The 21,453-nt window shown below is 35.4% G+C and overlaps 2 protein-coding genes across 2 annotated transcripts; one reads left to right on the forward strand and one right to left on the reverse strand.

Moving 5' to 3' along the window:
• Positions 1 to 1,035: 1,035 nt before the first annotated feature.
• Positions 1,036 to 8,681, reverse strand: LOC132182833 (uncharacterized). The gene is made up of 11 exons (XM_059596187.1): positions 8,552 to 8,681; positions 8,385 to 8,452; positions 6,022 to 6,103; positions 5,330 to 5,413; positions 5,207 to 5,246; positions 5,008 to 5,053; positions 4,122 to 4,180; positions 3,812 to 3,879; positions 2,816 to 2,899; positions 2,666 to 2,730; positions 1,036 to 1,760 (listed from the first exon to the last, which is right to left on the reverse strand). Exons 1-11 carry the CDS (start codon positions 8,605 to 8,607, stop codon positions 1,675 to 1,677), a joined length of 738 nt encoding a protein of 245 aa, XP_059452170.1. The 5' UTR covers positions 8,608 to 8,681; the 3' UTR covers positions 1,036 to 1,674.
• Positions 8,682 to 12,568: 3,887 nt separating this feature from the next.
• On the forward strand, positions 12,569 to 20,900 carry LOC132166915 (cellulose synthase A catalytic subunit 3 [UDP-forming]). The gene is made up of 15 exons (XM_059577773.1): positions 12,569 to 13,016; positions 13,318 to 13,474; positions 13,881 to 14,076; positions 14,428 to 14,648; positions 14,765 to 14,882; positions 14,971 to 15,169; positions 15,536 to 15,802; positions 15,944 to 16,289; positions 16,380 to 16,517; positions 16,707 to 16,832; positions 16,936 to 17,148; positions 17,336 to 17,600; positions 17,968 to 18,170; positions 19,273 to 19,623; positions 20,023 to 20,900. The coding sequence occupies exons 2-15, from the start codon at positions 13,451 to 13,453 to the stop codon at positions 20,605 to 20,607; spliced, it is 3,252 nt and encodes a 1,083-aa protein (XP_059433756.1). The 5' UTR covers positions 12,569 to 13,016; positions 13,318 to 13,450; the 3' UTR covers positions 20,608 to 20,900.
• The last annotated feature ends 553 nt before the right edge of the window (positions 20,901 to 21,453 follow it).

The following is a 21,453-nucleotide window of genomic DNA, read 5'->3' on the forward strand; positions in this document are numbered from 1 at the left end:
TTAACCGATAAGAAACCGGATTTTTTTTTTTTTTTTTAAGTCCTAGTCCCAAAACGGCGCCGTTTAGTCTTTTAGAGAGGTTTCCAAATCCCCACAAGTGACACAGGTTTTCGAATTTGTGTAATGGTGTTGCCCATGACTTATTTTCCTTTTGCTAAGTGACTTTAATTAGTTAATACTTTGTTTATTATTCATTAATGAATTTTATTTTAATTTGGGTTTGGGTAGGTTTGATGTTTTTTTTTTTAAGTGATGGCATTTGATGAGATTTCTTTGCCTTTGGTAAAAGCATTTTTCATTAATTAGTTTTGCTAGTCTAATTAGCATTCATTATGTTAATTAGTCCATTTGCTTTGGAAAAATGTATTTTATAATATTAAAAAAAAAAAAAAAAAAAAGGTTGAAATGGATCAATATAAAAAAGCTTCAATTTTTAGCCCAAAAAACAAATATTTGGGTCCCAACAAAAAGTATTTGGTCCCTAAAACAACTCATTTTTAATAAGTTATTTTAGCCCAACAAAAAGTATTTGGGCTCTCAAAAGTCAAAAAAACTCATTTTTGGTTTTTGGCCCAATAAAATAAATCAATATAAAGCTCTCGGTTAAATCGGTTAACCGGTTTAACCGGACCGTTTAACCGTGTACCGTTTTAACCGAAATTATCGGTTAAAATTCTTATTGGTTCGGTATCGGTTAATAAACCGTTTAACCGAAAATTATCGGTTAATAACCGATAAGGTCCTTAACCGGACCGTTTTGACCGATACCCAGGCCTAGCTTTAATCCATCATATTACCAAGGAGGATTTATGGCAGTAAACAGGGAAGCATTTTATTCCTCTTGGATTTGGCTTGCCTGCTGTAAAAAAAAAAATACAAAATACAACGCATTTCCTATAGTTTTTTCAACAGTCCAAATTATGCTTGCTATAGAGAGGAATGGTAACCTGTTGAAGCAGCCAAACAACTCCAGCAAAGCAACAGCCTTTATTTCGTTTTGCTCAATAATTATGGCTTTGTTTAAAGGCAATGACAGGAAAATGAAAAATTGAGACTGTTTATTGTCAAACACAAAGTAGCACCCAAGTACAATTGTATTCCACATCCTCAACTATCAAACATTTTCTTCTGGTCATCATACATACTTAAAAGAAACCAAACCCTAGGGCCTACTAGCGCCCACCCTTTGATCCAACTTGGAATCAAATCTGGACCATTAAAAAAACTACATAAGATTTCCGGTAGTTTTTTTCTACAGCACCTACGCCAAATCCAATTATCTGACATGTTATATTACAGACCTTTCTGCCTAGTATAACACACAACTATCAAAGCTATTAATGTTGTTGTCGTTGTCATCCTGAATCCAGTAAAGCTCTTCTAAGAAAAGGCAAATCATTTTGGGATCATTTTCCCTTCATACTGTTGCAGGCACATGTACTAGTGTGCTCCAAATATGACATCCAATAAGTTGGCAAAAATTTTGCCAGGAAGGTGGAGAACCCAGCAAAGCTCAATTAAGAAAAGGCTCTCCATTTTCAGCTTCTTTTACCCTCCACAATTGAATTGCCGATATACTACACAATCTTCATGTTTAACTTTTCGTCCATTTCTTACTGGTAAGCATGCGTTGAAGAGTACCTCTGAATATGGGCAGCAGTCAGTCAGCTAATATCATGGAAACATTCCCTCAAGAAACTCATCAAAGCTATCATCGTCATCAATTTTATTGTCAACAGTTGAACTTGAAGCCTTTTTCCCTGCAAAGAACAATTTATGAGCACAGAGGTAAGGACCTTGCTGGAAAAGATGGGAAGAGTGTACACTGGAGCAAGTCAAGCTAACCAAAATTAATATGAGCTATGTTATAAATCTATTGTAATGCTCAAAATTACAAGCAAACCTATGCATACAAGCTTGTTTAGCTTAATAAAGGTAAGTAAGCTAAGGTGCATACGGACTCTAAAATTTCAGCTCTATTTTTCCTTATATTTGGAAGCAAACACTAAATGTTGACTCTACGAAGCAAATTGCAACCCTGACATGCAATTTTTATCATATACATCTAATCAACATCTTCATGCATTCTGAATAGTGAGTTTAGCCGATATATTATATTGGGATGAAAAAATAAGTTGCTTACAAAGATAACTGCTAATTAGTTAACAAAAATGAAAAATCCAAAAGCTTGTCATCAATGAAGATGCCGTATAGGAACTTGCTGGCCTCATTTTCTCAGGAAAAAAAAAAAAAAAAACTTTTCTTTCAAGAAAACTCACGTTTATCTGTTCTAGTGAAACATGTGAAACCTGGAGGAACGTTATGCAAACTTCCTCATCCATGTCTCCATGAAAGGTTTTGGCTTAATCTGCTTAAGTCTTGATTAGAGTTCATCCTAGCAACTGGGGTAAAACTTTCTTGGTAACCAACACCAAAAAGTTATACTATTGTGCCTAATCACAAATCCAATTATAAGTCGCCAAACAGCGGGATTTAAAATTTGGAGTCATGATCCTACCATGAACTAAAAGCTAAAAACAAAAGGATTAAATTAATATACCAATGCGAACAGAAAACGAGCACAATAACGTGTCATCATGAAAACGAGGGCATGTGCTTATGAGCTATATGTAACATTGAAGTATAATCTGAGGCAAGTCCCTACCTTTTCTCCTCTCTTTGGCCTCTTCATACTCGATATCTGTTTCAGCATCCCTCCTTGAACGATTCCTGGAATAGACAGAGTAAGCTACAGGTACTTTTAACTGTACAAATAGGTTATGAAGTAAAAATGACTATAGCATTGGGTTGGCACCTCTTTCTTTTGTTTTCTTCTTGCTCTCTTTTTTCTTCTAGCTCCTTCTCTTTCCGCCTTTTGTAATGAAGCTTCTTCGCACATCTATTTGAAAGTGATAAAAAAAAAATTTGAAAATGCTTTTGAGCACAATAATGCATAACTTCAAAAATAGTGAACCAAGACAGGAAAAAAAGAAAAAAGAAAAAGAAAGAAGACATCTTTGTTCAACCCAAGACACATAACCATATGCGATCAGCTTCCTATGAGAAATATCAAGTAAAAGATTATCTCAAATCTCCAACATATTATTCTGACACTAAAGAAGTAATTATTCTTAAGTTGAATTTGAGAGATGGCCTGCTGAATCCCATTATATTACAAGCATTACTTAAGGGCAGATTTTATGATAAGAAGCAATGTTTCTAATATTCACATAGAACTACAAAATAAAGAGTATCTACACTGACGGCCGAAAGAAACTCGGAACAAGAATAAAGAAACTTCTAAGCTTATTCTGTCATAAAACAAAAAGGTCTCAGAACTCAGATTTGATCAATTCAACAATCAATTGGAGAAATATTAATCAGAGGCCTTTTTTTCTATCATGCTCAAGTAGAACACCTTTTGCTCCTCAACACAACATGTACTTCCCAACAGTATATCACAATTCCAACTTGTTATGTCCTTGTCAGAAACGTTAGTAAATGAATTGGAAAAACAAAAACAAGTCATGTTTCATTCATCATGGAACATGTCAATAAAATGACTATCAAAGCCATTTCAAGTAGGCCAAGGATGATCTTTTCAACTCCATCTGCACACAAGACATGCTCAAAAAAAACCAGGAGAGCCAAACTTCATAAAAAAGCTTTTCAGAATATGGATTATCACTACTGTATTTAATATGGATGCTGCTAAAACAACTGTATTGGCTGAATTTAGGTTATTAGAAAGAAAAAAAAAATTACATAGGCAGATGTATTATTGGACACATAATCAACAAAATCCACTAACCTCTCACAAGTTACCAATTTCACTAGGGCTTGTTTGTTTTCTCCAGCTTCAGAATAAGAAAAATTTACCTGCAGTGGAACAGAAAAGAAGAGATACAAAACTTGAATAAAGAACCGGAGCTATTATGATAAAATAGCAAGACATGCGCGCACGCGCACACGTGTGTGTGTCCAAAGCTATTATGATAGCAAGACACAAGCGCGCGCACGTGTGTGTGTGTAACATGTGGGCAATGCATTTAGATTAAATGCTACAATCACCCATGCCATAGAATTATTAAGAGACCAATGATGTCAAAACAAACACTTGCCTCATAACTTGTTAAGCAATCTTTCTCATCGCAATGTTTGTTACCACATATAAACTGCCCTGACAGAAAAGGGTAACAAGTCAATTCTAAACTCAAATACCTTCCCAGCTAGGAGGATTCTTTTAAATTATAAAGAAAAGATAATACCGTGATGCAATAATTCAGTCAAGCAACAGTAGGAAGCAAACCCAAGAAGCGATAAACTTAAGCAAGACCTCCCCATCAAGGGTTTGCCAATATTAGACCCACATATGAAATAGAATCCCTACTAACTATGGTGCCCTTAAAAGCTCATCGACCTTTGGTAATTGCTGGCAAGTATGTCTTTATCTCACGAAAAAAAAAACCTTAAGAAATGAAATTCCATAAACAGTTGTTGATATCTCTCTCAAACATATACCATATAGCATGCTATGGAACAAGAAACAAAAATAATACAGAAAGTCGTCTTTTAAGAAATTTATTAGATTAGTCAAAATATCCAAACTAGTAATCAAGAATACCAAATCATCTATGTGTTCCCTAGATAACCAGCTATGGTCAAAATAATCGCTCATCAATAATTTCAAATATAAGTTTAACAAGAGAGACAGAGAGCCAACAGAGTGGGTAGTCAGCAAAAGAACATAGCCAATGACCCGTAGGTCAAATGGCACCAAGGATTAAATTAGGAGAGTAATCAATAAATCCAGATTCAAACCTGGGCCAAATTTTTGCAGAAAGAGGGCTGCTCTTTGTGGAGCAGACTAAGCGGTTAGAATTGAAAAAAACAAAAGAACAATATTATACACAGTTACCTATTTGACAAAAAGACATGTAATCCCACAAGAAATCACAGATGGATAACAAAGGAACCATATTAATCAATGAAGAGAATAATATTAACCTTTCCCAGACATCACTTCCTTCTCTGTCCTCCACCGCAGACCAATCTATAAAGAAAAATTTTACAAATCAGAGTTAAATCTTCTAGACGTGATGTAACTAGTATGACACATTCACAAAAGGGAAGCTATCAAAAAATTAGCCAACATTTATTCTTCAAAGTAACAAATAAGAAATCTATGTACCAAGTAAAAAATCACCTTGCCACTTTTGTATTGTGACATGTCAGCTATGCAGTATCTTCAGCGAGTTTAAGGCATTGAACAAGGATATATCTGAAACAACTTAATGACAATGAAAGAATATCTGTTTCCAAAGGATACTCTTTAAAAAGCTTATCATAGTAACGCTTCACCAGTCTTTGCTCCCAAGAAGGATTCATGTCATCTTCCTCAGTACGTATGAACCTTTATCAATAGGTGAAAAGACAATTAAAATTACCGAAAAGTCCTAGATTTGGGGAGGACAATTTCACAAATACCATATTTCCAAGGAAATAATGAAAGAAAACACACAAACTCCTCGATGTATTTCCCATAATTAAGGGCATCTCCAATCGGATCCATGATGAGAAGTGTCTCTGCACTTTATCTAGTACTAAATGAAGAAATAAATCAAGAGCAAAATTGCATGCTTAGCTGAAGAAAAAAATGAAGAGTGAAACTGAGTGAAACTTTCTTGCTTATGTTATTAAAGTAAGGGTGATCAAGAAACCAAAGGAACTGACCAATTCAATCAATCTAATCCGAGCTAAGGGCTATAGGGTCTATTTGTTGGCACTCATGTGAGAATCAATCTTTAGACCCAAAAAGCGACTTGGCAAAAGTGCCAAATTGGCACTTATGCATAAAGTAGTTTTGCCAAATAAATGGATCCTGAAACCAATTTTTTGGATTATCACAAACCACTCACTTACCACAAAAATCTATACAACACAGAATAAAAACCAAAGAGGTGTAACAAATACATGTGCAACCAGCTGCAAAATTGTAGATAGTAACACAATAGAACATACCGATATCCCTCTCGTAGGGTGTCTTGATCAGTTTTAACAGGCAACTTAACATGTGTGGCTTTTTCTTTCCCATAAAATCCAACTGCAACACAGACCAAGAATTTTAACTGCCAAAATGAATATACCGTAATCTTGACTACAACTACAACTATACTATGATATTCAAGAGACACACCCATATATTCTACAGTTGTACTCAGCTTAAATGCAAGTAAGGATGTTATTTCAAGTAAAACAAAAATCATGGTTTTCCAATTATAACTTATAACTTAAAAGACAAACAAAATCAAAATTGTTTATTGAACATTGAAAATAATAACAAACCTGTGAATGCCATACCAACAAATGTTAGCAACAAAACGTTATAACTCAATGCAAAGCTAACCAAGTAAAACAGGTTCATCAAGCCTTGGAATTTGAAAGGAAATATAAAAGATTATAGAATTTCAAGTCAATTACAAGTCCCCCAACATTCGCTAAGTACAGCAGTAGAGTGTGGTTACTGTATAAATCACCATATGCATAAAGTGATGAGGAAAGGGAACACATCATTGGTGGCAGATATACGTTATATGTTAACAACCTAATTAGTTAACCCAGTTATCGTTATCATCAGCTACATGCTAAGCATGCAAGATGAGTGCTCCTACACCTCAGAGGAGAGTATGAAATTTCTCTTCTTTTTTTACTAGTTGGTGCATAAACGAGCAAATAAAATAAAAGAAAACAAGGAAAACAAATAACTCAAAATTGTCCTTGTACACCATAATTTTGCCTCCAAAAAACATTGAGGTTTGAGGAGAAACGTTTGCAGAAGAAACAAGATATAACTATTTTTCTTCTTTTTAAATTCTCCCAACTTTCCGTGCATAACCAAATAAGGTAAATAAAAACACAAATTTATCTTATTTTCTTCTGTGATACTTTTTTTTTTTTTTCTGAAAGAAAAATAAACCAAACTGCAAACAAGGCAATCCACAACAATTTTGCATAGAGACACACGCATGGCAGGTAGATCTATATCCCCACATCTGTACCAATATGCTGCAAACACATACATGCTATAAACTCCCTCTCCAACCATTTGACTGATATCTACACTCTTGCTGCCTCGCTTGTACTACCTGTTCGCTTAAATAGCACACACACAAAAAGCAACCACTAGAATAAATCTGTCAATAATGAATACATATATGGGAGATTGTAGCCCCCTTCCTCATTAGTGGAGAGGATTGTTCATCACCCAATTGCTTTAGGACACAAGGACTCAAAAAACAAAAAAGTCCATCCTTTGCATACTTCCTTCATGTCCATTTCTCTAAGTCAATAATAAATACATATATGGGAGATTGTAGCCCCCTTCCTCCTTAGTGGAGAGGATTGTTCATCACCCAATTGCTTTAGGACACAAGGACTCAACAAACAAAAAGCTCGTCATTTGCATACTTCCTTCATGTCCATTTCTCTCACAACCCATTCCCTATCTATTATGAACAAAATCGATGCTTCTGCCTCGAACCTAATTGGATAAGAAACTCATCCAGAGATCATATGACATACAAAAAATATGAAATTATAGATATCAAAAGAAAAGAAGCTCTTAAATTTAATCCATACATTGCTCCCAAGATTCATTGATATCTAATGCAATATATAGGAAAGTGACTAAATTTAATCCATATGTTTTTCCCAAAATTCATGTTTCCGAGTTCCTACACTTCTGCACCACTCACAACAAACCGCAAGCAACAAAATTCCATTAGCCCTACGAATAAAACTTGAATCAAAATGCAGAGACAGTAAAACAAATGTCCACATCTTGACCTACTATTAAGTCATTGCCAGCATTATATATAGCAAACCCTAGCAACAAAGTCGAATGCTATGAACAATAACTCAACTTAAATACATATAAAGCGTGACCTATAGACTGAATTAAAATGTCTTTGTATTATATATGAGTATAGTGTTAGGTCATTGAATACTGGTAAGTGAGTGGAGTCGCCAAAACCCAAAAGCAAAAGGACTCCCATCATACAAGTGTCTATAGAGTGGACAGCCGTGTACGCGTGGAATGTTATGGTCGCAAGAGTTAAAGGGTTTAACTAAATCAACATAGACAAGTCCTAATTAACTAACCCCAGCAACAACGTCCAATCCCAAGAACAACACTCAACTAAAAATACCTTCTTCTTTTTTAATAAGTAAAGACTCAATTAAAAATACATATAAATCAACAACAACAACAAAAAAACAACTTTCTTGGCCCAGAGCAAGTTAAAATCAAAATTTGCACAAATCAATCTACACTCAAAAGACATGTACGTATACATATACGTAGAAACAGAGAGAGTGAAACGCACCGTAATCGGTGAGAAACTTCTTGTGGCGGTCATAGGCGTTGAGGCCTCGAATATGAGCCTGGTACTGCCTGAAAAAAGATTAGGGTTTGCGATTACTTAGCGGCATCGAACTGTGCAGTGAAAAATCAAATGGGTAAGAGAAGTGAATAGCGGAGAGAAGAGCTCACTGTTTTCGCTCTTCTCGGTCGTAGATTCCCGATCTCAGTGCCCGAAACGACGCCATTTGATACCCCTCGAGAAGAGCAGAACGGAGAGGCTAACGGTATATATATGTAGAGGAAATATACATACATAACATACACTATTCTTTCTTTCGGTTATTTCATTATTATCATTTGGTAGGTTACTTTATTATTATTGAAAATATTTTTCTCTTCAAACAAACAAAAAAAAAAAAATTGCTTTTCAAAAATAAATTAAATTAAATTAAAAAATAACTCTAGTCTCTTTTTTTTTGAAAAACAAAAAAGTAAAATATTTTCGCTGGGTCACATCCAGACCTGCGTCGGTCAAAAATCGAAGGATAATTTGGTCATTTTAAGCATTCTGTTCGAAGTTAACCATTAAAAGTTTAAAACTAACGAAGGGAGTAAGTTAATTGAAATTAAAAGTTCATGAGTATAAATTAAGAGTTTTTAAATTTTGAAAAGGTCTTTTCAAAATACACAATAAATCAATAATCTAAAGTGAGATAGAATAGTTTAGTAAGTGAGACATGAATGTAGCTCATTCTTGTGGTCAAAAACACAAGGAGATGTAATTATAATATTTTTTTTTTTTACTTTATCCAAGCGTTCGGATATTGTGAGGCTCCATAAAAATGTAAATTAGATTTTGTAATATAAGAGTGTCTTATTAAATCTGATTACAATATCATTCTATTTAATGTATTGCATTGTACCAAATAGTAAAATACACATTCAGAATTTGATTATAATGAATATGAATAATTATTCCATTCGAGCTTATTCTATTCGCAATAATAACTATTCATTATCAAACGATTAGGATAAAATATGATCAAAAATGGAAACAGAGAGAAGTTTTATTGGAGGGATTGGGTTGCAACGTTTTGGAATCTTGGTTGATGAAAGCCTAATGGGGCGTTTGAAGTGCTCAACTTTTGATTGACATGAACGAAACAACACATGATGTTTACATTATCACTTTCAATATTTCATCATAAGCAGTTGAAAATCAATAATTTGTCCATAATAAATATTTTTACATTAAAACAAATAGATCCTAAGTAAAGTTGAAGAATAAAATAAGTGAGCGAGACTTGTCAAGTATAATCTCTGGTTTTGTTTGTTAAAGTATTTTAGAGGGTATTTTGGGTAAGAAAAAAGTGTTATGATATAATATAAATGTGAAAGTAATTTTGAGTGTTCTGTGTTTTTAAATACTAGTTAATTTTTAAACCTAGAACACAAAAGAAAGGAGAAACAAGTTTTATAAACGAAGTAAGTTGCATTACAGCTACCATCATACGAGACCGAAACTAATTAATAAGATCAAGATGATAAGATAAAAATTACATACATTTTCCATTTTGCTTTGACAATAGTATTTGCATTGTTACTTTGCCTTAATAACGGATGAGGATCACTACAATTAGAGGTTAGAAGTTCCCTTGCTTTTGAGCAGCCTAGGGTGTTAAACCAAACTATGTAGGGTAGGTCTTTTAGGTTATTCGAAATTATGTAAAATTCAAACCGCATTTTTTGTTCTATTTAAATTAGAAAAGGGAAAATTGCAAGAAAAAAAAAGGGGGACATAGTTATCTTTAGAACAATTGAGAATATGTCAAATAAATTATTCAGCCCATCAAAGGAGCTAATATCACCAAAGAAGGCGGTTAAAATATACAAAGTTTTTAAAACAAAACAACCTATAGACTAATAGAGAGAGAAAATGGGCATGACCGTCTCGAGACCCTTCAACCTTATCTAGATTCTCAAAGACACAAACAATATGACTCTCGAAATATCTTTCAACCCATCCTACCCTAACCCTTGTAGAAAAACAACACGACCATCGGTAGTCATTTGAGAGGAATGTATATCAATTAAAAAAAAAACAAAAAAGGCCAACACAAGGTGGAAAAAGGCGGTGTGAATACAGTTGAAGACAGGCGCTCGCCGGAGCCAATAGGTTGGGGACTACTGTCGACAACAGCAACGAAGATGACTAAAAGGAGGAACAAAGCCGCCACATGCGGCGCAGGGTTGTCCACAAGCCGGTCTAAATCCTATGTAACAACATTTACTGGAAAATGAAACCTTTAGAGTGCACGTACATGGTGTTTATACACTTTCTCTCACGTTTTGGCCAAAATATTGGCAGGTTTTGGGTGTGCCTGGTATACTATTTGGTGCCTTACCTAACACAATACTTTCATGAAAATTGCTTTTTACGTTTTTGTTAGTTTATTATTACATTAAAACAAATTTCCTTATTCTTATCATGCCCTTGGGGAAAAAGACAACCCATTTCACCAACCTACCTTGGCCTTCATTTTCTGAGACTCACTCATTCACTTTTGGCCATTTGGTATATATTTGGATTTCAGTCTTGAAACTGTCATTATTGATGATAATCCCATCTTTTTCATGCTATTTATCACAAGGATAAATGTTTTGTTTATGCATTTCAGAGAATATTTCTGCTCTTTTATTTGAAAAAAAAAAAAATGTTATGATGAATATAAAGGTAAAAATTGTAACACTTAGGCCTCGTATTTGGAAAGATAAGGAGTAGTCCATATAGAATGTGTGGTTTACAAAAATAGTCATGAGTGTTAAGTCTCACATTGTCTAATTACTTTTTGAAATTGAGCTTTATAAAAAATTATAAAAAAACTTCAAATTGACTAATCTTTTAGGAATGATGATATATATGTGACTTAATAGTTTTTTCTGGGTCGTTATAAAATAATTTTGAGTATTTTATATTTTTTATCGTTTATTAATGTTTTTATTTGAAAGCATAAAACAACGAGGAGAATGGAAAAACGTTAGCAAACAAAACAATTTTCTTCTAAATTGGTTTTAAGGAAGTTTTTCTAGCCCAATTTATTAAGCTGACGTATGTTCAAAATACATATGATTCTCACATATACTTTTAATAGAGTATGTGATTCTCGTATGTATTTTTGTTAAAATCACATGCATTTTAGACATATGTCAATTTAATACACTTAATTAGATAAAGTTCCTCTTAATCATTTAGGAACAATTGCTTGGTGTTCTAGTGAATGTGTTATATAATTACACATTCATGAGGCTGGAGCACCAGAATCTATAAGACAAAATGGTGGGGCTGGAGTAGTTATAGGACCATGTGAAGGTGACATTCATTAATTGTACATAAAAATAAAAGATATAACAAAAGAAGAGGAGATTTCAATCAAGAGGAGCCAAGCAAACCTTGGAATATATATATATCAAATCAACCTGCAGATATTGTACAGTTCAACAATAGCTGATGGTTTGCCTTATTTGGTACGTACATGTATTTTTTATAACATGTCCAGCCCCATCATCATATGGGTAATATTAATAAGTGAACGTTTTTTTTAAAAAATGTTTTTATTTTTATTTTTAAAAATCACACCTTTTAAAATTACAAAACCAAACAGACAAAACAATCCAAAAAAAAAAAAAAACACTTATATGATTTTCATATTTCGTCAATTTCTTGTCTATTTTCGTATAAGAGACGGACAAATCTATTATTATATCTGTAAAATTGAAATAAACAAAACGATCACAAAATATTCAAAACTGCTTTTACTTTTATTTCGCATTATATTTGTTTAAACAAAAGCAAAAATACCTGATAAAACACGTTAATATATATATATATATATATAGTTTTGAGAAATGGTACATGCCCTCTTATCTGTATATAAAGTCTTAACGATTTGGATCTATTAAGTTTTTTTTTTTTTTTCAATCAAAATTTTAACAATTTTTTTATTTAAATTGTTAATAATTCAGTAAGAGATTGGATTTCGGTTTTATTTTTCTTTTTTGCTCACTTTCTAGTTTGTTATCTTGTAAATTTCTTTTTTGACGAATAATTTTCCTGTAAATTTATCTACAGAACCAAATGATTGGACTGTGATGTGTTGTCTTAACCAATCTCTCTCTCTCTCTCTCCCACACACGCGCGGACATCAGAGTGACTGTCGGTTCTCTCTCTCTCTCTCTTTCTCACACACACAGCATAGAGACTGTCGGTGGAGTTGGAAGTCTTAGCTCGCAGTTGCTGCGTCTCTTTCGTCTCCTCAAAGCCATTTCCTCCAAATATTATTATATCTACTTTAACAATCATTGACAGCTATACCACACACTGTTTAAGACTCGGGGAGAGACTCAAGAGGGAGACAGAGGTGGGCTTAGCATAACATTGTTCGTTTCGTCCACTTCCCACTTGGGTCTGTTCGATCTAAAGTCCCCGACTTCGATCTCTCTCTATTTCTCTTTCTGGGTGGATTCTTGGAAGGGGATCCGGTGGAGATTTTGGAGAATTGGGCTTTCATTTCCAGAGGAATTTCAATTGGGTTCCTTGGAAATTCCACTGATCGCATTGTTTTGTGCTGAATTGTGACAAAGATTGCGTTTTGAGGTAAGTTCATCTCCTGAGATCTGTTTGTTGCTTTAGAAACTGAGAATTCAGGACTGGGTTTCTTCTAGTATTGCCTTATAATTAAGATTTGGGGTGCTGAGATAACGATGAAAACTGTTTTGTGTGTTAAGGATTTGTGAAAGTACTTTGTTTGCTCGTTTCTTTTTGTATATTTTTTTCAGAACCAAACATAAATATTAAGAGTTAGAAATTTCCTTTTGCTGGAGCAATTGATGACTGTGGAGAGTGCTTGTTGAAGGAGACAATCTGATTCTTACATGTATTTTTTCTTGTCCTTCAGGTATTCCTATTCAGATCTGGGCTTCATTTGAGAAAAAAGCTTGCTTTTGAAGCACAGAGCTTTGAGGCATGCATAGATCTTGTTGAGACTAAGGTACCATTGTTCACATCTGGGCTAGGAGAAGCTGGTGCCAATGGAATCAGAAGGAGAAACTGTGGTGAGTGTCCAAAAACCTTCAGCTTTAGCTTGCAATCGACACTTTGTTTGGTTGATGAGGAATGTAAACGGTTAATCATGATTAAATTAAATTCATGATGTTGTCTTGATTGTCATACTGAGAACTTTTGCTCCCGACTTAGTCAAATAGTTACACTAGGTTCGGTTGAGTGGAAATGTCCCATGTAATCAACAATATTTTTAATTATTCAGCAACAGATGGGGCATAGATTCATTCAGATTTCAGAGATTGAACTTTTACATTTTCCTGTGTTTGTTTTGTGCCCTTTAGATTTTAATTAGCCATAAACTTTGAGTACACTTGTTTGGTTTAGATTATTGTGTCGATTGATTCATATCAGCATCCGGTTTTGCTGAATGTTATATGTTTTAATGTGATAACCCAGGGAAAGTCCACAAAGAACCTGGGTGGACATGTCTGCCAAATCTGCGGTGATAATGTTGGGAAGACTGTAGATGGTGAACCATTTATTGCCTGCGATGTTTGCGCTTTTCCTGTTTGCAGGCCTTGCTATGAATACGAGAGGAAGGATGGAAATCAGTCTTGCCCTCAATGCAAAACCCGATATAAGAGGCACAAAGGTAAGTCATATTAGTGGAAATTTTTCCATACACTGGGAAATATGAAAAATAATATGATTTTCAGAAAGTCGTTAACTGCACCTACTAGACTAGGTGTCATTCACCAGCTTGTGATATTGTTCATGAACTTTGTGAAAACTGCAAACACAAAGCAAAAAGGGTTCGACTAATTGAATATTATAAAATGTGAAAACATGCTTTTGTCTCTGGGTCGTATGCTCCTTTCATCCCCGAACTTCTTTCAAGGCAGTTTATTGCTGGCAATACTATCAATCTCTGAAAAGCCGTGAATATTTGCTGAATCAAAATATTCTAAGTATATGTTGTCACTGTTTGTGTTGTTAATTCTAGGAAGTTCTGCAATTCTTGGTGATAGAGAAGAGGATGTTGATGCTGATGAGGTTGCTAGTGACTTCAATTACACTCCAGAAGATCAAAACCAAAAGCAGAAGATTGCGGAGCGAATGTTGAGCTGGCATATGACATATGGACGTGGGGAGGATGTTGTGGCTCCCACTTATGATAAAGAGGTTTCTCACAACCACATTCCCCTGCTCACTAATGGAACAGAGGTAATACAACAAGCTTCTGAATACTAGTTATCTTCTTCTTCTTGATTGTTTGGGTTAGAGGGAGGGGGGATGACTTTTGAAGTGGAGTTAATCTTTTGGCCATTGCCAACTTTTAGGTATCTGGAGAATTGTCTGCCGCATCACCCGAGCGTCTTTCTATGGCTTCTCCTGGAGTTGCTGGTGGTGGAAAGCGTGTCCATCCTCTTCCTTATGGATCTGATGTTAATCAATCACGTACGTCTCTCGGACATGTGATATATACTTTGTATTTGTATTTAAGTGTTGCCATCGGATGTTGATTTGAGCTATACTTTATCTGCAGCTAATATTAGGGTTATGGATCCAGTGAGGGATTTTGGTTCTCCAGGATTAGGCAATGTAGCCTGGAAAGAGAGAGTTGATGGCTGGAAGATGAAGCAGGAAAAGAATGTTGTTCCAATGAGCACCGGCCAAGCGACTTCTGAAAGGGGGGCTGGAGATATTGATGCCAGCACTGATGTGCTTGTGGATGACTCTTTACTGTAGGTTCCCTCTTGATTGAAATTACTAAATTTTGGCTGATCTTTTTGTATTTGACTGAGGCTTTACACTTGGGAATTCCTTGCACTTTATGGTGGATTTAAGACTTCACAGTTTGCACTTATTAAAAAAAAAAGACTTCATAATTTGCTTTCTTGATTACTTCAGCTTTATTTTGTATTTGCATTTTACTGGGCAACCTTTTGTCATTACTTTCTAGCAGTACTTTCAAATGGAGTTCTGATGTTAAACTAAGTATAGTTACTCAGTTGGTTTTCCCAAGTTTAATTTCTATGATTTTCACTTGTTTCTTAATTCCTGTGTAGAGAAGGGCTGCAATTAATGCCATGTCGCCTTTTGTTTTGCAGGAATGATGAAGCTCGGCAACCTCTCTCAAGAAAGGTTTCTATTCCATCTTCTAGGATAAATCCTTATAGGATGGTCATTGTTCTGCGGCTCATTGTTCTCTCCATTTTCTTGCACTATCGAATTACAAATCCTGTACCCAATGCCTATGCATTGTGGTTAATATCGGTGATTTGTGAGATTTGGTTTGCAATATCCTGGATATTGGATCAGTTCCCCAAGTGGCTGCCAGTAAACCGTGAAACATATCTTGACAGGCTTTCTCTGAGGTAAGAATATCTATCGCAGTCTATGCTCATATATCAGGCTTAGTGATTAAATCTGCATTTATGTGTCTCAAGAGGATGTGTCATTTCAGTCTTGGTGTCATCCTTATGTATGATTTTAATTCCAAATTATATGAATTACAGATATGACCGAGAAGGAGAAATGTCACAGTTAGCTGCGGTTGATATATTTGTCAGTACTGTTGACCCATTGAAGGAGCCTCCCCTTGTGACAGCCAATACTGTGCTATCCATCCTTGCAGTTGACTACCCAGTTGACAAGGTCTCTTGCTATGTATCTGATGATGGAGCTGCTATGTTGACATTTGAAGCTTTGTCTGAAACATCTGAATTTGCAAGGAAATGGGTTCCTTTCTCCAAGAAATATAACATTGAGCCTCGGGCCCCAGAATGGTACTTTGCACAAAAGATTGACTACTTGAAAGATAAGGTTCAACCATCATTCGTCAAAGATCGTAGAGCTATGAAAGTAAGGTTTTACTATCCCAATGCACCTTTCAACTCCGTTTTTCTACCTTAAAGTGTCCTTCTTATGTTACTTCTTTGTCTCATATTGCAGAGAGAATATGAAGAATTTAAAGTCCGTATTAATGGGCTTGTTGCTAAAGCACAGAAAGTTCCCGAAGAAGGATGGATTATGCAAGATGGTACACCATGGCCTGGAAACAACACCAGAGACCATCCAGGAATGATCCAGGTTTCTTCTCCTCCAAATTGTTGGATCTGTTTGTGCTGAACATTGCTAGTTACTGCTCATTTGTGGTTTTAAGTTTGTTTCTTATTTGGCGGGTTCTCAGTCATTGGGTTCTAAAGTAATTCTAGTAGATCTGCTCTCTCAGGATTATCATTTGGTTGGTTACTAAGTATCTGTTTCATTTATGTGAAGGTTTTCTTGGGTCAAAGTGGAGGGCTTGATGCTGAGGGCAATGAACTGCCACGTTTAGTCTATGTTTCTCGAGAAAAGCGCCCAGGTTTTCAACATCACAAGAAGGCTGGTGCTATGAATGCACTTGTGAGTAGTTGACAATATGAGATTTGGAGTTCTTCATTCTCTCGATGTCTAGGATTATCTTCTTTTTATTATCTAATATCTAGTGGTCTATACTATATTGCAGGTTCGAGTATCAGCAGTCCTTACCAATGGACCTTTCTTGTTGAATCTTGATTGTGATCACTACGTAAACAACAGCAAGGCCTTGAGGGAAGCCATGTGTTTCCTAATGGATCCAAACCTTGGCAAACAAGTTTGTTACGTTCAGTTTCCACAGAGATTTGATGGTATTGATAGAAATGACCGATATGCCAACCGTAATACTGTTTTCTTTGATGTAAGTTGTACATCCTTCTATTTAGGCGATGGATTCTTTGTTTCTATCTGATGTTACTGAATGGTTTTAGTTGTGTGTTCTCATGTGTTTTGAGTTTGCTATCTCGTAGTGGTTGGACGAACATTCAAAAATTTGTCAAACTATTTGTTATCTTTTTGATGCTTATCTATTTCATTGTGAATCTCAGATAAACTTGAGAGGTTTGGATGGCATTCAAGGCCCTGTGTATGTGGGTACTGGATGTGTCTTCAACAGAACGGCTTTGTATGGTTATGAGCCACCTCTCAAACCTAAGCATAAGAAAGCTGGAATTCTATCTTCACTTTGTGGTGGATCACGGAAGAAGAGTTCAAAGTCTAGTAACAGAGGTTCCGACAAGAAGAAATCTAGCAAGAATGTGGATCCCACCGTACCTATTTTCAGTCTAGACGATATAGAAGAGGGTGTGGAAGGTACATTGCTTGATTACTATTTTTATTTCTTTTCCATATTCCACTTATAAATATAGCTGTTAACATCCCTTTTTTCTGTCAACGTGGCAAATTGACTAATAATACTCTATATTCCTCGTTTACATGTTTAAAAGGAGACGACTATGCTTCTTGTCTTTTTATTCTTATTGAGACGTCAACCTTAACACATAAACAATATCTAATATCTAAAATCGACTGGTTCATGTTTTTTTTTTTTTCGCTTTTTGTAAGTAAATCAACTTAGTCTTCATGAAACTATATTTGTATGATGGCCATGGCATCTAGTACCTTTCATTTAATTTAGTTAGACATGAACTAACCTTCTCTTACTAATTTTTAAATTCAGGTGCTGGATTTGATGATGAAAAGTCGCTACTCATGTCACAAATGAGCCTGGAGAAAAGATTTGGCCAGTCTGCTGTTTTTGTTGCCTCTACACTTATGGAGAATGGTGGTGTTCCACAATCTGCAACACCAGAGACTCTTCTTAAAGAGGCTATTCATGTCATCAGCTGTGGGTATGAGGACAAAACAGACTGGGGGCGTGAGGTGTGTTATCTTTTTATCTAATGCTTTTCTTTTGTCATTTATTTATTTATTTTTATTTTATTGTTCCCTGCATTAGGAATTTTGTTTCTACAAAGTATTACCTTAACTTCAGGATGAAAAGACTGCTACCAGTATTATGGATGAATATCAAAACAGGCAGGATGGCATTTAGATGAGTGAAAAATTGGTTTGTCAATAAAATTAATTGGTTGAGTAAAATACTGCTATACTCCAAATTCTGCCTCTCGCTTTACAGATTGGCATCATTGTCGTGTATGTTTGAAAGAATGAGGAACAAGACCTAATTTTAGTCTCATGATGTGTTTAGATCATAGGAGGAATAAACAGGACCCCTTTTTCTGTCTTCTCAAGAAACAAATGTACCTTGAAGGAAAGTGGTTGGTGCAGGGAGTTCTTTTCCCATACCCATAGAAGTCTGAATGAAGAGTCAGTCCTAGATGTAGGGTATGCTTATATTTTTTAGTGTATGCAACTGCAAGTTATTGGGAATTTGGGATGCCTGTTTCTTCCCCTAACTTTGAGTCAGGTACTAAGATTATTTGTTTGGGGATGTGTGCACACTACATGAAATGACATTTTCCACATCCATATAGAGTCCTTGTTTTTTGCGGGATCATATCAATCAATCAACTTTTGTTACTTTCTGGGTTACATAGTCCGCAGTGTTGGATGGGGAGGAGACTGTTAAAACCTAGAACTTCTGTTCAAATAAATATCCACCTCTAAGATACTCCCAACTGGTAGCAGGTTTTTTTTTTTAATGAAATTTGGAACCTGATAAAAGTTTGTTACAGAATTTTTTTCTTCCTGTTTTTTTAGTCCACCCTCTTACCTACTTGAAATTTCTTGATGGGTGGAATTTTGCTGATAGTTGGTGCTTGTAGTAATTATCTATTAATTGACAAACAAGACATTATCATGCACCACCTATTGTGTGTGCATGGTCTTCCCAGTTTAGGATAAGTTGATGATAAATTGTATTATTTCTGAACATATGGTAAATTGAATTTTTGATGACTCATATTTGATAAAATGTCATCTTATTTTATTTTCTATCATTAATATGTCTTTTTTTCTGCAGATTGGATGGATTTATGGTTCTGTTACAGAAGATATTCTTACGGGATTCAAGATGCATGCTCGTGGTTGGCGGTCAATTTACTGCATGCCCAAGCGCCCTGCCTTTAAAGGGTCTGCTCCTATAAATCTTTCAGATCGTCTCAACCAAGTGCTTCGATGGGCTCTAGGTTCTGTGGAAATTCTTCTCAGTAGACATTGCCCTATCTGGTATGGTTATAGTGGCAGGCTTAAGTGGCTCGAGAGATTCGCATATGTGAACACCACCATCTATCCAATCACTTCCATTCCTCTTCTTATGTATTGTACTTTGCCAGCCGTTTGTCTACTTACTAACAAGTTCATCATTCCACAGGTTCGTTATATCACTGCTTTTCAATTTATCTTAATAGGGCACTAGTGCAGTCCCTTCATATTACAACAGCTTACTGTGTCGTGTTATTTGGGGAGTTAGTCGTGGTTTGGCTTCGGAATATGAAATTCCTCGTTATGAATTAACATTCCCCAAATAACATGCACGACATCCATAAATTAGCATGTTTCTCACAAGTTTCTGTTTTCAAAATAAAAAGGGCTTGGAGAAAAAAGAAAAAAAAAAAAAAAACTTGTCTGTATTTTCGTGTGCATCGGGTGAAACTTTCTCCATGATGAAACGTACCAATTGGCTCTAGTATGTTCCAGCTTGGTGTATAGTATGGATATTGTCTCAAAATGAATGTGCTAAATTCTTTTGCTTGGCTCTTTCCGTTTGCAGATCAGTAACATTGCAAGTATATGGTTTATATCACTCTTTCTTTCCATCTTTGCTACTGGTATCCTAGAGATGAGGTGGAGTGGTGTTGGAATCGACGAGTGGTGGAGAAATGAACAGTTTTGGGTTATTGGTGGTGTTTCAGCCCATCTCTTTGCCGTTTGCCAAGGGTTGCTGAAAGTACTCGCCGGAATTGACACCAACTTCACTGTTACATCCAAGGCATCGGATGAAGACGGAGACTTTACTGAACTGTACATGTTCAAGTGGACAACCCTTCTCATCCCACCAACTACTCTCCTCATCATAAACTTGGTTGGTGTCGTTGCCGGGATCTCCTACGCCATCAACAGCGGTTACCAATCATGGGGTCCGCTATTCGGCAAGCTCTTCTTTGCCTTCTGGGTGATTGTCCATCTGTACCCTTTCCTCAAAGGTTTGATGGGTCGCCAGAACCGAACACCCACCATTGTCGTCGTCTGGTCGATTCTCCTCGCTTCCATTTTCTCTTTGTTATGGGTGCGGATAGACCCGTTCACCACAAGAGTTACTGGACCAGATGTGCAGTTGTGTGGAATCAACTGCTAAGAGGGAAACACTGCTGGAAGACTGAAAATTCGATTTAAGTTATTCTCCTTGCCCAACTAAAGCTTTGAGAGGTGGGGAGAGTTGTGTAATTGCCTCATATTTTTGCTGTAATCTTTGTGTCTGTGAGCTTGTTTGTCCATGTGAAATTTACACCATGTGCAGTGCAGTGCAGATCATAGGTGGTAAAGAAAATTATTTTGTTGTTACAGGAGTGATATTATGTATTATTTTGAACATAACTTATTCTCAAAACTTTGGACATTGCTTATGGAACCATTTAGTTATTCTTTTTATATATATCTCCCAAGTTTATGGTGAACACAATGTTGAATCGATCCATCTTCATTACCTTTAGGGTAATTCAAAATTGCCTATTTGTGTTCTACTAAGAATGATGTGACTATTTTTTTTTTGATAAAAGATTCATCTCATTTCATAATCAAATAGACCAGAGTTTAGAAAACTCTAAATAACAAGAGCAACAAGCTCTAAAGAAATAATAGGAGCAATACAATGAGGACATTCTTCCATCCAAACCCTATCTTGAGTATTCAAAAGAGCATTCTTCGCTAAATGAAGTAATATTAAGAATGGTGTGGCTATTAAAATCACTTTTGGATTAAAACTCAATAATGATTAATTATAAGCTTAAGATGATTTTAATAGCCACATCATTCTTAGTATTACACAAATAGGCCTCCTAAAATTACTTACATTTACTATTTATGGTTTGATTTTGTTTGGTACTAATAATATATGACTTTAAAATTTATGTAATAAGCATGAATGACAAATAATTTTTCATCATGAACTTCTATTTGAAGTTTTGACAGAAACTATCAGCAA

This window comes from Corylus avellana, chromosome ca1 (genome assembly GCF_901000735.1).
Source record: "Corylus avellana chromosome ca1, CavTom2PMs-1.0".
Lineage (NCBI taxonomy): Eukaryota > Viridiplantae > Streptophyta > Magnoliopsida > Fagales > Betulaceae > Corylus > Corylus avellana.

Bases quoted from the DNA above. Each gene is read 5' to 3' on its own strand.
- LOC132182833 (XM_059596187.1), bottom strand. From the start codon at position 8,607: ATGGCGTCGTTTCGGGCACTGAGATCGGGAATCTACGACCGAGAAGAG. The intron at 8,453-8,551 runs GTGAGCTCTTCT...ATCTTTTTTCAG, and splicing joins GACCGAGAAGAGCGAAAACA to GCAGTACCAGGCTCATATTC. The intron at 2,731-2,815 runs GTGCCAACCCAA...TGTCTATTCCAG, and splicing joins GAAGAAAACAAAAGAAAGAG to GAATCGTTCAAGGAGGGATG.
- LOC132166915 (XM_059577773.1), top strand. From the start codon at position 13,451: ATGGAATCAGAAGGAGAAACTGTG. The intron at 14,649-14,764 runs GTAATACAACAA...GCCAACTTTTAG, and splicing joins TGCTCACTAATGGAACAGAG to GTATCTGGAGAATTGTCTGC. The intron at 18,171-19,272 runs GTGTGTTATCTT...TTTTTTCTGCAG, and splicing joins AAACAGACTGGGGGCGTGAG to ATTGGATGGATTTATGGTTC.